The sequence below is a fragment of the Nycticebus coucang genome, chromosome 2 (assembly GCF_027406575.1).
Source record: "Nycticebus coucang isolate mNycCou1 chromosome 2, mNycCou1.pri, whole genome shotgun sequence".
Lineage (NCBI taxonomy): Eukaryota > Metazoa > Chordata > Mammalia > Primates > Lorisidae > Nycticebus > Nycticebus coucang.
In genome coordinates this window covers 133,325,410-133,343,436 of record NC_069781.1, presented here as the reverse complement: position 1 = coordinate 133,343,436, position 18,027 = coordinate 133,325,410, and the positions used below count along the sequence as shown (strand labels likewise).

Here is an 18,027-nt window from a genome sequence, read left to right as displayed (position 1 = left end):
GATTGTTGGCTTTTTTCTGTGGATTAATTTGAGTTCTCTATAGATCCTAGTTATCAAGCTTTTGTCTGATTTAAAATATGCAAATATCCTTTCCCATTGTGTAGGTTGTCTATTTGCTTTGATTGTTGTCTCCTTAGCTGTACAAAAGCTTTTCAGTTTAATGAAGTCCCATTTGTTTATTTTTGTTGTTGTTGCATTAGTAGCCAGTTTTAAAGCTTGAAGCTTACATTTTCTGTGACTTACTCCATAAAGATATTTTTCTTTTTGTCATATGTGAATAAAAGTTTTCTGGGTCTTTTATCCTGAGGCTTAGAAATACTCTCTGCATTTCTCAGAAGTAGTCAGAAGTAATTTTGTTTGTTACTATAAAGATATTTTTCTTGGTTACTTTTAGGATTTTAATTTTAGTTTAATTTCGTAAGACTACTTCTTGGTATCATAATCTGGTTGTTTAATATATAGGACTCCTTTAATCACTCATTCTTTGCCAGTGATTTCTTTTACTACTGCAAGCAGTCCACATTACCAGATGCATCCTTTGTGTTCCAGCTTTAGATTATCATTCTTTCATACCATCTTTTCACTGATTCATGTATTCTGTCTATGTATAGATAATGACTTTCTTTTTTTTTATTTTTTATTAAATCATAGCTGTGTACATTAATGCGACCGTGGGGCACCATACACTGGTTTTATAGACCATTTGACGTATTTTCATCACACTGGTTAACATAGCCTTCCTGGCATTTTCTTAGTTATTGTGTTAAGACATTTATATTCTACATTTACTAAGTTTCACATTTACCCTTGTATGATGCACTGTAGATGTAATCCCACCAATCACCCTCCCTCCGCGCATCCTCTCCCCTCTCTTCCATCCCTCTCCCCTTTCCCCATATTCTTAGATTATAACTGGGTTATAGCTTTCATATGAAAGCCATAAATTAGTTTCATAGTATGGCTGAGTATATTGGATACTTTTTCTTCCATTCTTGAGATACTTTAGTAAGAAGAATATGTTCCAGCTCCGTCCATGTAAACATGAAAGAGGTAAAATCCCCATCTTTCTTTAAGGCTGCATAATATTCCATGGTGTACATATACCACAATTTATTAATCCATTCGTGGATTGATGGGCACTTGGGCCTTTTCCATGACTTAGCAATTATGAATTGGACTGCAATAAACGTTCTGGTACAAATATCTTTGTTATAATGTGATTTTTTTGTCTTCTGGGTATATACCTAGTAGAGGAATTATAGGATTAAATGGCAGATCTATTTTTAGATCTCTAAGTGTTCTCCAAACATCTTTCCTAAAGGAATGTATTAATTTGCATTCCCACCAGCAGTGTAGAAGTATTCCCTTTTCTCCATATCCACGCCAACATCTCTGGTCTTGGGATTTTGTGATATGAGCTAATCTTACTGGAGTTAGGTGATATCTCAAAGTAGTTTTGATTTGCATTTCTCTGATGATTAAGGATGGTGAGCATTTTTTCATGTCTGTAGGCCGTGCACCTGTCTTCTTCAGAGAAGTTTCTCTTCAAGTCCCTTGCCCAGCCTGCGATGGGATCCCTTGTTGTTTTCTTGCTGATGCGTTTGAGTTCTCTGTGGATTCTGGTTATTAAACCTTTGTCGGAGACATAACCTGCAAATACCTTCTCCCATTCTGAGGGCTGTCTGCTTGCTTTACTTACTGTGTTCTTGGCTGTGCAGCTTTTTAGTTTGATCAGATCCCAGTAGTATATTTTTGAAGCTGCTTCAATTGCCCAGGGGGGTCTTCCTCATAAAATATTCACCCAGACCGATTTCTTCAAGAGTTTTCCCTGCACTCTCTTCTAGTATTTTTATAGTTTCATGTCTTAAGTTTAAATCTTTAATCCAGTTAATGGTGAAAGGTGTGGGTCCAGTTTCAGTCTTCTACAGGTTGCCAGCCAGTTCACCCAGCACCATTTGTTAAATAGGGAATCTTTTCCCCACTGAATGTTTTTAATTGGCTTGTCAAAGATCAAATAATGGTAAGTAGCTGGATTCATCTCTTGGTTCTCTATTATGTTCCATACATCTATCTCTCTGTTTTTGTGCCAGTACCATGCTGTCACTATCAATTTATAGTATAATTTGAGGTCTGGTAGCGTGATTCCTCCTGCTTTGTTTTTATTTCTGAGTAATGTCTTTGGCTATTCGAGGTTTTTTCTGATTCCATATAAAACGAACTATTATTTTTTCAAGATCTTCAAAGTATGGCAGTGGAGCTTTAATAGGGATTGCCTTAAAATTGTACATTGCTTTGGGTAGTATGGACATTTTAACAATGTTGATTCTTCCCAGCCTTGAGCATGGTATGTTTTTCCATTTGTTAACATTTTCAGCTATTTCTTTTCTTAGAGTTTCATAGTTCTCTTTATAGAGATCTTTCACGTCCTTTGTTAGATAAACTCCCAAATATTTCATCTTCTTTGGCACTACTGTGAATAGAATAGAGTCCTTAACTGTTTTTTTAGCTTGACTATTGTTGGTATATACAAAGGCTACCGATTTATGAATGTTGATTTTGTAACCTGAGACACTGCTGTATTCCTTGATCACTTCTAAGAGTTTTATAGTAGAATCCCTGGTGTTTTCCAGATAATCATCTGTGAAGAGTGAAGGTTTGATCTCTTCTGACCCTATATGGATACCCTTGATCGCCTTTTCTTCCCTAATTGCGATGGCTAAAACTTCCATTACAATGTTAAAGAGCAGTAGAGACAGTGGACAACCTTGTCTGGTTCCTGATCTGCGTGGAAATGATTTCATTTTAACTCCATTCAATATGATATTGGCTGTGAGTTTGCTGTAGATAGCCTCTATCAGTTTAAGAAATGTCCCTTCTATACCAATTTTGTTAAGTGTTGTGATCATGAAGGGATGCTGGATATTATCAAAAGCTTTTTCTGCATCAATTGAGAGAATCATATGGTCTTTATTTTTTAATTTGTTTATGTGCTGAATTATATTTATATATTTACGTATATTGAACCAGCCTTGAGACCCTGGTATAAAATCAGCTTGGTCATGATGTATAATTTGTTTGATGTGTTTCTGGATTCTATTTGTTAGGATCTTGTTGAATATTTTTCCATCTATATTCATTAGTGATATTGGTCTATAATTTTCTTTTCTTGTTGGGTCTTTTCCTGGTTTCGGGATCAGGGTGCTGTTTGCTTCAAAGAACATGTTGGGTAGTCTTCCTTCTTTTTCTGTACTTTGGAACAGGTTGAGTAATACAGGTTCCTCTTAAAAGGTTTGGTAGAATTCTGACGTGAAGCCATCTGGCCCTGGGCTTTTCTTTTTAGGGAGAATTTGTATGGTTGATGCTATTTCAGAACTTGATATAGGCCTGTTCAACATTTCCAGTTGATTCTGGCTAAGTCTTGGAAGGTGACATTCTTCCAAGTATTGGTCAATTTCCTTCAGATTTTCATATTTCTGAGAATAAAGTTTCTTGTAATATTCATTAAGGATTTTTTGATTTTCTGTGTAGTCTGTTGTTATTTCATCTTTGTCATTTCTGATTGATGAAATTAGAGATTTTACTCTTTTTTACCTGGTTAGGTTAGCCAAAGGTTTATCTATTTTATTGACCTTTTCATAAAAACCAACTTTTTGATTGATTCATCTGTTGTATAATTTTTTGTTTTCAATTTCATTTAATTCTGCTCTAATTTTGGTTATTTCTTTTCTTCTACTGGATTTGGGGTTGGAATGTTCTTCCTTTTCCAGTTGCTTGAGATTTCCCATTAAGTTGTTAACTTCCTCTCTTTCCGTTCTCTTGAGGAAGGCTTGCAGTGCGATAAATTTCCCTCTTAGGACTGCCTTTGCGGTATCCCAGAGGTTCTGATAATTCATGTCTTCATTATCGTTTTGTTCCAGAAATTTGGCAGTTTCCTTCTTAATCTCATCTCTGACCCAGCTATCATTAAGCATAAGGTTATTTAATTTCCAGCATAAGGTTGTTTTTGTATGAGTATGCAGATTCCTGTTGTTACTGAGTTCAACTTTTATTCCATGGTGGTCCGAGAAGATGCAAGGAATAATTTCTATTCCTTTAAATTTACTGAGGTTAGACTTGTGACCTAAGATGTGATCGATTTTGGAGTATGTTCTGTGGGCTGATGAGAAGTATGTGTGTTCTATTTTGTTGGGATGAAATGTTCTGTAGATGTCTGCTAAATCTAAATGTTGGATGGTTAGGTTTAAATCTAAAATTTCTTTGCTCAGCTTCTTATTGGAGATCTATCCAACACTGCCAAAGGAGTGTTCAAATCTCTGACTATTATGGAACTGTAGGAAATCAAGTTGCTCATGTCTGTTAGTTTTTCTTATAAATTAAGGCGCATTCTGGTTGGGTGCATAAATATTAATAATTGAAATCTCATCATATTGAGTATTACCCTTAACTAATATGAAGTGACTATTCTTATCCTTCCTTAGTTTTGTTGGTTTAAAGCCTATTGTATCTGCAAATAGAATTGCAGCACCTGCTTTTTTCTGATTACTATTTGCCTGAAATATGGACGACCGTCCTTCCACCCTGAGTCTACATTTATCTTTTAAGGTAAGATGTGATTCTTGTATGCAGCAAATATCTGGCCTGAGTTTTTGTATCCAGTCAGCTAACCTGTGCCTCTTTAGAGGACAGTTTAAGCCGTTCACATTAATGGAGAATATTGATAAGTCTGGTAAAATTTTGGGTATTGAGTTTTTCGAAAGTCCAGTGGACATTTTTAATCCTTTCACCAGTGTTGAAGTTGGAGTTTGTTCACAAGTTTCTGAGTGAGTTTACTTTTGTGGTAGAGGATTGGGCTGGTCATTATGGAGGATAGGTCTGAGAATATCCTGAAGAGCTGGTTTGGTTATGGCAAATTTCTTCAACATATGAATGTCATTAAAGTATTTCATTTCTCCATCATAAATGAAACTCATTTTAGCTGGATACAGGATCCGGGGTTGAAAGTTATTTTGCTTTAGGTGATTAAAAGTTGATGACCACACTCTTCTGGCTTGAAAAGTTTCAGCAGAGATATCTGCAGTCATTCTAATATTCTTTCCTCTGTAGGTTATGGTTTTCTTTCGTCTGGCTGCTTTCAGAATCTTCTCCTTCATATTAATTTTAGTGAAGTTAATTATGATCTTATTCAGGTTGAGTCGTGCTGGGGTTCTGAATGGGGTTCTGAAACTGTCTGCTATCTGAATTTCAGAATCTCTTGGCATGTCTGTAAAATTCTCTTTCATAATCTCATGGAGAAGAGCCTCTGTGCCTTGCGAAGCCACTTTAGTGCTTTCAGGGATTCCAATGAGGCGGGATAATGACTTTCTAGTTTATTTTGTTTTAGTCATTATAGTCTTGAATTGGCTTTTTGCTTATTATATTATTTTACAATGGCATAATTTTTTTCATTTATGTAAAAGAAAATTTTAATTATATTACAAATCGAAGTTGTGATTCTCATGGTGATTCTAATTCAGAGGTTTATCTTTTTTTAGTTTCTGGACTCTTCATTCCATTGTTTCTTTTTTCTATGTTATGAAACTTGTGACTAGTCTCGATTTATTTACTTTCAGTTTTTTCTTTTAAATTTATCACCAATCTTTATTATTGTTTGTGAACAATTTTGTGTTTGATACAGGGTTTCACTATGTTGCCCATCATAGAGCATAGTGGTTATTCACAGGTGTGATCACAGCACATCACTGCATTGAACTCCTGGACTCAAGCAATCGTCCTCAGCCTCTTGAGTAACTGGGACTGAAGTAACTGGGACTGCCTCTTGAGTAACAGGCATACTGGTGAACAATTTTTTGTATGTATTTCAAATAATTTTATTGACATTTTAATGGAATACATACAGAGGAGATACTCTTGCTTCTTAGTACTCACCGACTTCTTTAAAGCATTCCCACTGAAGGATTTTGAGTAGGAAAATTGTGTGCCCGGTTACTGCCATGCTTCAGAATAAGACTCTGGCTAGAAGGTGCTGCCCTGAAAGGAATAACCAAAGATCGTAAGAACACCGACCATGGGGTTTGCAAACTGTATCACTACACATATGAAATAATTAACCAGACATTTGAACTGGGTGGTGGTGGTGAGTGAAATATACATATAAAATTATGCTGTGGATAACGTAGGGGTGTTTTCTTTAGAATACCATGGCTGGTTTTGATCCAGATATAAATAAGAGGCTCAGTGCTTGTAGCACAGTGCTTATGGCGCCAGCCACATATACCAAAGGTGGCAGCTTCAAACCTAGCCTGGGCCAGCTAAACAACTGCACCAAAAAAATAGCTGGGCGTTGTGGCAGGCACCTGTAGTCCCAGCTACTTGGGAGGCTGAGACAAGAGAATCGCTTAAGCCCAAGAGTTTGAGGTTGCTGTGAGCTGTGACAGCACTCTACCCAGGGTGAGCTGTGACAGCACTCTACCCAGGGTGACATAATGAGACTCTGTCTCAAAAAAAGAAAACAGACAACAACAACAACAAAACAAATACAAATAAGACATGGAGGCAATGTTGGAAGAGGACCATTTTGTTAGTATCTTAAAATTGAAGGGCTGTGTATCTCTGCCTCCTTGTCAGCAGTTTACTTGGTTGAGGTTGAGTCTGACTTCAGTCATTCTGGGAAAGAGGTCCACTTTGAACAGGTCTTTGGCTAGAGCGCATTTCGGTAAATGCTGATTAAAACTGGGTTCAAGTGAGAAGAAACCTTAGGACAATGATTTTCAAGTGGCACGTGACAAAAAAAATTTTTGGAGATCATTAATTAAGTTGTTTTCAGAAGTTAAAAGCACAGTGAGTATATATTTTTTGACTCTTTTTTAAATAAACAATTTAAATGTGCTACAAGATTAAAAAAGGTTGAAAAACATTGCCTTAGGACATGCAGGAATTGTCGTCTTAAAATATTTTTTGTTAGAAAGAATCAGGGCTGCTTGAGGAAGTGTTGGGTTTCAAGTCTGGGGCAGAACTGTGCAGGATAATCCTGGAGCATCTTTTCAGACCACTTGGTGAAGGAGCGCTCAGAGACTGCTAAGGTAATGTTGTGAGGACGGAAAGGCCCTCCTGAAAATTCTCCCACTGTTTGAAATCCTAATCAGTTTGAGAATCAGTGAGGATGATAGCTATGTTAGAGTGAAACATACCTGGTATGTTTAATCCACGAGTTCATGGCTTCATGAACAAATAGGTGTTTAATTCATGAGTGAAAAAAAATTATTATTTTTTCAGTATTTGGAGGTTGATAGAGAATGAATATCATTGTTTTGAAATGGATAAAAGTAAGGGCGGCGCCTGTGGCTCAGTGAGTAGGGCGCCGGCCCCATATGCCGAGGGTGGCGGGTTCAAACCCGGCCCTGGCCAAACTGCAACAACAAAAAAATAGCCGGGCGTTGTGGCAGGCGCCTGTAGTCCCAGCTGCTCGGGAGGCTGAGGCAAGAGAATCGCGTAAGCCCAGGAGTTAGAGGTTGCTGTGAGCCATGTGACGCCACGGCACTCTACTGAGGGCGGTAAAGTGAGACTCTGTCTCTACAAAAAAAAGAAAAAAGAAATGGATAAAAGTATTCCAGCTAATGAATGAAACTAGAAATGCCAGAACTTAAATGTCACCATTTTGGGAGGTTGTCTTCCAGAGTGGTGGAATAAGCACCTCAGCATGTGTGTAGCTGAAACAATAGTGGATGAGTTGGTAATCATTGAATCTGTGTGATAGGTATGTAGGGATTCATTCCTTCTCTCTACCTTTTTTTTTTGGTAATAACTTTATTAAGATATAATTTACATGCCATTATGAATTATTCAGTGTTTATTAAATAATTAGCTATATTACCTAAAGCATTTTAAAGAGGAAGCAGCAGAAATAATTCTTTCCAGTATTATCTAAACTAAAAGAGTTGACAAACATAGGTTATTTTAACAATTAATGAGTGGAACATGATTTGTATAAAACTTCTCATTTCCACAAATATCATCTAGTGTTGTTAAGCCTGTCTCCTAAGATACATGGTATAAAATAAAAGCAGGTATCTGATAGAGTGGGAAGGAAATTATAATTATCAGCTAAAATGAGGGATTTTTTTTCTTTTTGCTATGCATGAATTACAGCTATCCTCTCTTCCTTTATCAACCCTATAATTTTAAGACGTCTTAAGCTGTATGTTATTCTGGACAGTAGTTCAGCAATACCATGTTTTGTTACACTGGGATATAGATGTGCTTGGTAAAAGTATTCTGTTAGGTTAAAACTACATCAGTGTTTTTCAACCTTTTTTATCTCACAGCACACTTGAACCTATAGTTAAACTTCTGTAGCACACTTAAATTATGTTGATTAAAAACAAATTAAAATAAAGTATATACTTATTGTACTTTGAACATCTATCAAAAATAATTTCATTAATGGTCTTTAAAAATGTTCGTGGCATACCTAAGATTCTTATGATACAGCGCTGCTCTAGATGGTCATGAAGCATGGTGTCTTTGCCCTCATGAGTGGTGCTGTTCCCTTTTACCCTGATTCTGCCCTTAAACTCATTTGTTCTTTGGGTTTTCAAGTGCTTTGATCATTTCCTCACCCATCAATCCCACTCCAGCTTCCATTTATTCTTGAAGCCTAGGGTAGGTCCCATTTTTCTACAGACCCTTAACCTAATAATCCCTTCCCTAATATCTTTTGTGCTTATTTTAGCATGTGAAGAAGAGAGGGGAAACCAGTCATTTTCTTATTCAAGTGAGCCTTCAGTTAGTTAAAGATGTATTTCAAATGTCAGCAGTTGTGTTAAAACAATCTATTGACCAAAAAAAAAAAAGTCTCATTACTCTGGGCACAGTTGGAACAATGCCTGTTTGGATCAAGTCCTTCCCCCCTCAGTAAATATTGAGATTGATTTTTTTCCTTATTTTTTAGGATTATGGCTGGTCTTCCTCATAATAACCTACAGGAGCAACTAGCACGTCACTCAGCCAGAAAACTTAATAATAAATTAAGTTTTTCAAAGCCAAAATCTTTGTAAGTATTTTGATTGGTTTGCAGTTCTGTGGGCACTAACTTACTGTCTCCTTAACTGTCTTTTCTTTCAATTCTTCCATTGTATAGATTAAGAAATGTAGCTGAGAGATTCAGTGCTTTTCCTACTTAGCAAATTAATGGTAGAGCATGTTTTAGCAGCACCAGGGAATAAATTGTTCAGTACCTTTGTATGATTCCTGGCTGATAATATTTGCTCAATAAAGAATTATTAATAAAATCCTTTCATATATTTTTTTATAAAATAGTTTATAAAGAAACCATAGCTCTCCAGTTCTGCGCACTCCTCTAAGCAATATTCGAGACTCCTGTTTTGTCTGTAGTAATCTGTGTTGTGTGTTGTGCCCTTACTGGATGACAGGTGTGGTTCTGGGTGCTTGGCTTTCCAGGCACCACTGACCTTCCTGCCATTAATTCAGCAGATAGCTGGGATTCATGCCTCCTTTACTTGTCCTTAAGATTTTAGCATAGGTTGTAGTTTTTAACTTGTTCCCACCTTAAATTTTTTATCAGAGTAGCAAAAAGTAGCCACAGATGAGTCTCTTGCCTTTTTCACTTATGCTGTCACCTCCCTCTGGAGATGCAATTAATTAGAACTACTGCCTGAAAAGTAAAACAGTGGGAATGGTCTATCAAAACCAAATAATTTCTTCTTCCTTTTACAGTAGCTAAACATAAATAAATGATATCATCCTCTGAATGGGCTGATCAAAGACTATAAAATATAATTTTAGTTACCTGATAAATTTGAAATTCAAATAAGTAGATGGATTCTTTGCTTATTTGTGATACAATTAATGTAACAGGTGAATTAGAAAAAAAATTAGGGTTTTGTTTTGTAGTTGGTGGACTTATGAAAATGAACACATCTAATTGAGTTTTTTCATTGTTTTTCAGAAGTTTCACTTTCAAGAAGAAAACGCCTTTAGGTAACAGTGTATCTCTAACTAGTATGTCAGTTAATAAAGATGTTAATGTCACCGAGGCCTTTTCCATCAGTGAACCTCCATCCCATACCACAAATCAGCAGATAAGGATCAATGACTTCTTTAAAAATGCTCCAACAGGGCAGCAGACCCAGAGAGTTAGTTCCAAACCTTTATTGCCAGATGTGCAGATTCCAAAGGAAGTTTTGTGTACCACTCCACACACATCGGTTATAAAGAAACCCAGTGATGCTACTTTCAAGAAGTTAGAATTTAGTTCTTCACCAGATTCTTTTGGTGCCATTAATAATTGGGATGATATGGATGACTTTGATACTTTTGGGACTTCAAAAGCATTTGTTACACCACTGAAAAATCACTTCCTACGAGTAAGCACTGCTCAGAAATCAAAAAAGGCTAAGAGAAACTTTTCAAAAGAACAGCTTTATAAAACAGATACAGTAAAGGTTGATTTGACTACTTCCTCTGAAAACAAGCAAGTTGATTTCACTATGGGTCAGAAGGATGACTCAGAACAGTTAAGTAGCCAGGTGATTTGTATCGATGATGATTGCATTTCTGAAATGCACATAAATGAAGAGACTCAGGAAACTCAGTCTTTGAAAACTCATTTGGGAGATGAACAAGGTAAAAATTAACTTTATCTTCATTTCAGTATGTTGTCTGTATTGTTTTATGCAAAGATTAGGAATAGTAATGAATATGATACAATTTTAGTTGCTGAGGCCTCCCTTTTTTGTGTGTTTTGTTTTTTTGAGGCAGAGTCTCACTATGTCACCCTCAATAGAGTGCCATGGCATCACAGCTCACAGCAACCTCCAACTCCTGGGCTTAGGTGATTATCTTGCCTCAGCCTCCCAAGTAGCTAGGACTACAGGCGCCTATCAGAATGCCTGGCTGTTTTTTTTCTTGCAGTTGTCATTATTTAGCTGGCCTGGGTTGGGTCGAACCTGCCACCCTCAGTATTTGTGGTTGGCGCTGCAACCACTGTGCTGTGGGCACTGAGCTAGTCACAAAGGCTCTTAGTGGTTTCTGAGTAATCTAGTGGCCACATTTTTGAGGCAGGACACTGATGAAATGGAAATTTTTCTAATCTAATTTCAAGAATAGCTCTGTGATTTTATACATGATGAAAATGCAGTGGCTCCCTCCTTATCTGAGATTTCAGTTCCCCAAAGCCAACTGAGGTCTGAAAATATTACATCACTACCCTTGCACTTTGGGACCATTATTAAGAAAAACAAAGGTTACTAGGACACCATTACTGCAATACCGAGACCATGTGACAGTAAGACCAGCATTGAGTGACTAACAAACCTGGGTGGACAGAAAGGGTTGGTGTAAGATTTTATCATACAGCGTGAAAATTAAAAACTCAAAACAGTGTGAAATTTAAAACTTGGGATTATTATTATTTCTGTTTTCTATTTACATCACAAAGTTTACGTCATTCACCTTACTTCATCTCACAATGTAGACATTTAAGCATCTCACATCTTCACAAGAAGGGTGCATACAGTTCAGTAAGATGTTTTGAGAGCGATACCAGTAAGATGTTTTGAGAGTTTCAGATGACTTTCATAACAATGTATTTGTTCCATTTTATCGTTTCTCTCTTATGGTGCCTCATTTATAAATTAATCTTTGTCATACATATGTATGCCTAGGCTTCAGGCACTAGGAGTACGGGAGTGTGTCCCTCAGCTAAAGGGGCTTCCACTAGATCATAGAGGTTAAAGTGCCTGTTGGTGGTTGGAACAGGAAAGTGGAGCTAAGCCTTTCTACTATTATTCGTTTATGGCCTGTGGCCACCTAATATTGATGTATAATGTGACCTAGTTGTGCTATTAAAGTACTATAAGGTATGTTTCAGAGTTTTTCCTGGATAGATCTTGTAGTTATTAAACTTCTAAAACTCAGTAACTGAGATGAGCCTCTTGTGGAAGTGATCTGCACGTGGTTAATGAACCCTCGTGAAGTAGTAGACGTGAGACTGAAACTTTCAAACATCTGAATCCAACTGAGTTTGCTACAGGACGACAGAGAACTGAAAAGTGACTGTTACGAAGCAAAACTATAGTTTAATCAATGGTTTTGCTGTTTCTGAAAAGGAATTTTGTTAAAAGGTGAACTAGAGAGCAACAATTTGGCATTGTTTTCCCATGCAGTCCAAGAGATATTTAAACCAGAAAGCCTTCGTGGTAGACATGTTTATCTGTTCAAACAGCAAACTTATTTGTTGCAGATTACATTTATTTATTTATTTATTTATTTATTTCGAGACAGAGTCTCACTATGTTGCCCTGGGTAGAGTGCTATGGCGTCACAGCTCACAGCAACCTCAAACTCTTGGGCTTAAGCAATTCTCTTGACAAGCCTCCCAAGTAGCTGGGACTACAGGTGCCTAGCAATTTTTTGTTGCACTTGTCATTATTATGTAGCTGGCCCGGGCTGGATTTGAACCCGCCAGCCTCGGTGTATGTGGCTGGTGCTGTGACCACTGTGCTATGGGCACCGAGCCAGTTTACCCTTATTCAAATGTGAGTGAAAATTTTTTCAATGATAAAAGTTGATATCAAGTAAGAGTTTAGGCATGAAAATCCCTAAGCAAATCTTTGGCCTCAATTCAACATTCACTGGACTTAAACCAGTTTATTTAATAATCATATATGAAGAAATAACCAACGTTAAGGTGGGAAAGAAGAGAACTGGTGTACAGGGTGGTACGATTGATTGTGACTGGCCAGATGCCCTCTTCCTTAAGTGCTCTTCCTCTGTTCTTTCCTTCTCATTAATTATTAAAATAGCCTATGTTTATCAACTGTTTTACTTTAGATAATAATCAAAAGAAGAAAAACTTGGAAGAAGCTGAATTATATTCAACTGAGAAGATTCCACATACCAAACTGAGTGATGATTATGATACAGATTTTGTTCCACCTTCTCCAGAAGAAGAAAGTATTTCTACTGCTTCTTCCTCTTTAAAATGCTTTAGGTAAAATCCCTAATTAATTAATAAATTGAGGGATATTTTAAATTGTTTATGGGATACTTTAAATTGATTTAATTATATAGTATCATTTCTACATAAATATATTTGTGCTTCTGCGGTTTATTTTAAATCCAGGCGAAAGCCTCAAAAAGCCTCTCTTTATACATTTAATTTAATTTAGTATTATAAAGATGTATAGTCCCATTATCATTAGTTACATGGAACCTCCAAACAATTTTATGTGGTTGTATTTAACAGAAGAAATATATTTCTAAAAATATTTTATTTCTAAACTCCTGGACCTGAAAATGACACAAAACTAACCAATTAGTTTTGTTTGGGAAGGAAGTTAGTACGTATGTCCCAGTTGGTTTGTTTTTTTTTTTTTAAATCCTATGGGATAGAATTGGCCTTTGTATTTGTAATTCACTCAATTTTAGCAAATTAGTGTCATGTAGTGACATGATTATTCTTTTTATTATTATTTTGGAGACAGAGTCTCACTTTATCACCCTCGGTAGAGTGCAGTGGTGTCACAGCTCACAGCAACCTCCAACTCCTGGGCTTAGGCAATTCTCTTGCCTCAGCCTCCTGAGTAGCTGAGACTACAGGCACCCGCCACAACTCCCTGCTATATTTTGTTCCAGTTTGGCTGGGGCCAGGTTTGAACTCGCCACCCTTGGTATATGGGGCCAGCGCCCTACCCACTGAGCCACAGGCACCGCCTGACATGATTATTATTAATTGGTAGTATTATGAGGAAAAAATAGATACTTCACCTGCTCATTAGATTGCTAATTGTCATTGTTCCCTCTGGCCTCTGCCTGGTCTAAATGTTAGCCCAGTAGAGTGGTGGAGTATGTGCTGTGCTAGTTGACCAACATCTTGAGGAGACAAATCCCTACAGTATGTCGTCTTCATTGAGGATGGAAGGATGGCAGAGAACAGCAAGGGGAGCATTTGTATGCATGGCCTAGTTGAGTTTCTCTTGGTTTGTGTTTTGATGGTGTGTTGAGGTGTTAGAAGAGGTAGGAAAGGTTGAAATGTGATTACTATTTGATGACAAAATTAAAGAAATATAAGAGCCTCCCTCTCTTTCATTCTGATATAAGTTCAGCAAGAACTGTAGGAAGTTCAGAACTGAGCAAATGTTGCCATAGAGTCTAGATTCTAGATCAGTATTGTCATTTAACAGATGAAATAGCCCAGGCCCAGGAAGGAGCAGGGAATTGCGCTTAACAGTAACAATTAAGGGCAAATGGACTAAGATCCAGGGTAGTGCTTTCTCTTGATTCCTTGTTAAATACCTGGAGTTTTTTTCTTTGCTTATTAAAAATGTGCATTGCACAAATAACATTGTAGCCATTTTAACAACGATTCTAAATAAGAGAGAAGGAACACTGCTGTATGTGGGGGTTCATGCCTGTAGGTCCACCTACCTGGGAGGCTGAGGCAAGACTGCTTGAGGTTAGGAGTTTAAGGCTGCTGTACACTGATTGTACCTGTGAATGACAACTGCACTTCTTCCTGGGCAGCATAGTAAGACTCCGTCTCTAATAAAAATAGAGAAAGAATAATAGTAGTTCCACACTTCCAACATTTTATTTCATGTTTAGTTTTGATCTTTCTCTACATGTGTTTGACTTTTGCATTGTTGCAATCAACATTTAACTATAATTTTATATTCTGCTGCTTTTCTCTTTTTTCGAGACAAGAGTCTCACTTTGTTGCCCTTGTTTAGAGTGCTGTGGCATCGAAGTTCACAGCAACCTTAAAGCCTTGGGTTCAGGTGCTCCTTCTGCCTCAGCTTCCCAAGTAGCTGGGTCTACAGGTGCCTGCCACAACACCTGGCTATTTTTAGAGATGGGGTCTCACTCTTGCTCAGGCTGATCTCAATCTCCTGAGCTCAGGCATTTCCATCCACCTCAGCCTCCCAGAATACTAGGAAGAGTGCTAAGATTACATAGGTGAGCTACCATGCTTGCCTACTTCTTTTCTCTTAACATTATTTCTAAAATGTTGGAGTTGTCACACCATAAATAACTTTACCTAGGTTTTCAGCAATTGGAAAACAGTTACTTAACAATGTTATATCCAGGGTGTTCTTTCTCTGTATATTTTCCATTGCAACTTGTCATATGTATTTGTTTATGTTATAAAACTGAAATAGAATGTTCATAAATGGTACTTTATGTGAGGTGCGCACAAATTTTATACTGCATTTTGTTTCATTTTTTATTAAATGCTGGTTGTAAGCTCTGAATTTCAGAGGTCAAATGATCAGACAATGTATCATGTCTGAAAGAAATGTTTTTGTATTTCCTCTATTCCAAAACCTTAGCTTCCTTCAAAATTCTTCATCTTCAGGTCCCAATTTATCTCTTTTAGCTTTTTCTTCAATTTTGCCCTTGTAGTAACCCTAAGCTTTAATGAGCCTAATGAGTCAAACCAACAGTTTAGCAAGCATTATTAAGAATATGACCATTTTCTTTAATCATAACATGCTGTTGCTTAAAAGATAATATAAAAAGAGTTACTCATCATTCTTTTGATTTAGTTAGAAAATTGCCTTCCAAAATCCTTCCTTAGGAAAATATGGTTGATTCTTGAGTATCAAGTAATAAAATTGTTATTTATTTATTTATTTATTTATTTATTTGAGACAGAGTCTCCCTGTGTCACCCTCGGTAGAGTGCTGTGGCATCACAGCTCACAGCGACCTCCAATTCTTGGGCTTAAGTGATTCTCTTGCCTAAGCCTCCCAAGTAGCTGGGACTATAGGCACCCATCACAACGCCCGGCTATATTTTTGTTGTAGTTACCGTTGTTTTTTAGCAGGCCAGTCCAGTTTTGAACCCACCAGCTTTGGTGTATGTGGCCAGCGCCCTAACCACTGCACTACAGTCCCCGAGCCATAGAATTATCTTTTAAAAAATCTTTCCTTCCTAATCTGTCACTTTTCCGTACCTATCAATCAAGCTTTGCTCAGATCCCACCTCCTGGTAAAGCCTTCCTAAGTTCTAGGAGGTGTTATCTTTGTTCTTTCACACTCATTTAGTACTATTATTTTTACTTGAGTGTTCTTTTTATCCAGTCAGACTGATTGTGTCTATTTGTTAATATATTTTTGCATAATCTGTATGAGTTAATTTTATGCACAGTTACACAGATAGGTATAATAAGAGAAGCCCAGGTAAAGGGCTTTGGAATCTCAGGAGAAACAGACATTAATAGTCACTTGCTATAGAACTAACTCTTGGACTGGGCTTAGAAGAACAGGTGTGACTCAGGTAAAAAGAGATTGGCAGGTCTTCCAATTGAGAGAAGAATGTCAGAGGTAAAATCCCTAAGACAATTCGGGGTTCACATGAAGAATGTAAGTGATGTCATGTGACTGGAGTCCATGTTGCTGAAAGAGCATGATTGGAGATGCTGTGGAAAAGGTCTCTTGGGACCAGAAGATGGAAGACTTTGAGGGTCACCTAAAGAGCTTTTGTAATAGAGGAGATATGAAAATCTGTATATTCCTACTGTTATGTATTGTCTGACCAGTTACAGAAAAACATTAAGGGGAAATTATACAATTATCCTATCGAGTCTATTGGATGATTGGTTTAATATTTGTTTGCAGTATGTTACAGGATGGTGACAACTTTGACAGAGAGAAGGATGTTCTTAGCATATCAAATGATACTTTGTCAAAACCTGAGAAAATTACTGCACAGGAGCCTAATACAGAAACCAGCACAGATTATGACGGTACTAAAGTATTTTAAATGTATCACATGTTTCAGCTACTTACTATATATATTTTAAACCCTGTCATACTTCCTCCATGAGAGGACCTATAGTTTTTTGTGATAAATTTATTTTTATTATTTTTTTATTTTTGCAGTTTTTGGTTTGGCTGGGGCTGGGTTTGAACCCACCATCTCCTATATATGGGGCTAGCGCCCTACTCCTTGAGCCACAGGCACTGCCCTTATTTTTATTGTTTATTTATTTATTTTTAGAGACAGAGTCATTTTGTCGCCCTCCGTGGAGTGCTGTAGCATCATAGCTCACAGAAGCCTCCCCAGCTCTTGGGCTTAGGTGATTCTCTTGTCTCACTCTACCAAGTAGCTGGGACTACAGGCGCCTGCCACAACACCCGGCTGTTTTTTGTTGCAGTTTGGTCAGGGCCAGGTTTGAACTTGCCACCCTCAGTGTATGGGGCCAGAGCCTTACTCACTGAGCCACAGGCGCCGCCCTCAGCTACTTACTTCTGAAACCAAAATAAGGTTATGTTTTCAACCTGTGGCTCTCTACATTATAAAAGAGCAGATCTATAGTCCTTGTTCTTTTCACGTCGTAGAATCATCCCTGTTCATTCGTTAGCCAGCATTTGCTCCAACGACTCGTGCTCATAAGATAATTTTCTATCTCGAAAACACTGCTTGTTAGAAAATTATTTCGCAAATTGAGCCAAAATTTACCTCTCTGTAACTTTAACCCTTGCAAGATAAATATAAAGCTTCTAGGAGTTTTATTTTTCTCCCAGGCTAAATATTACTAGTAAAATTCTTCTTTATATAAAAAAGACTTTTATAGGTCTTTTTGGAGACAGTCTCATTCTGTCTCTCTGGATAGAAGTGCTGTAGTTATAGCTCACAGCAATCTTCAACTCTCTGGGCTTAAGTGATCCTCTTGCCTCAGCCTCCCAAATAGCTGGGACTACAGGTGCCTGCCACAATACCCAGCTAATTTTTCTATTTTAGTAGAGATGGGTTCTCGCTCTTGCTCAGGCTGATCTCAAACTCGTGAGCTTAAGCAATCCTCCCACCTCGGCCTCTCAGAGCGCTGGAATTATAGATGTGAGCAATTGCGCCCAGCCTGCTTTCTCAGTATTTCTGTACTGCATTCTATTCTTCTATTTGATAGAAGCTGTACTATTCTTATGGTGTATGTGTCTACATGTATGTAATATTCTGTATGTTGTTTTTGTATCCTCTGAATTTTTTATTTTGGACTCTTAAATTATT

At 37.3% G+C, this 18,027-nt stretch overlaps 1 protein-coding gene across 11 annotated transcripts in view; it reads left to right on the top strand.

Moving 5' to 3' along the window:
- BLM (BLM RecQ like helicase) overlaps positions 1-18,027 on the top strand; it is a 125,981-nt gene that overhangs the window by 18,100 nt on the left and 89,854 nt on the right. For 9 of the 11 annotated variants that reach the window (XM_053581934.1, XM_053581937.1, XM_053581933.1 and 6 more), the window contains 4 exons: positions 8,948-9,049; positions 9,965-10,641; positions 12,850-13,009; positions 16,638-16,765. In XM_053581934.1, the coding sequence (XP_053437909.1) occupies positions 8,952-9,049; positions 9,965-10,641; positions 12,850-13,009; positions 16,638-16,765 (1,063 nt within the window). In that variant the 5' untranslated portion in view covers positions 8,948-8,951. Of the gene's footprint in view, positions 1-8,838; positions 9,050-9,964; positions 10,642-12,849; positions 13,010-16,637; positions 16,766-18,027 lie in introns of those variants that run through there. The other 2 variants (XM_053581932.1, XM_053581940.1) reach the window with 2 other exon arrangements.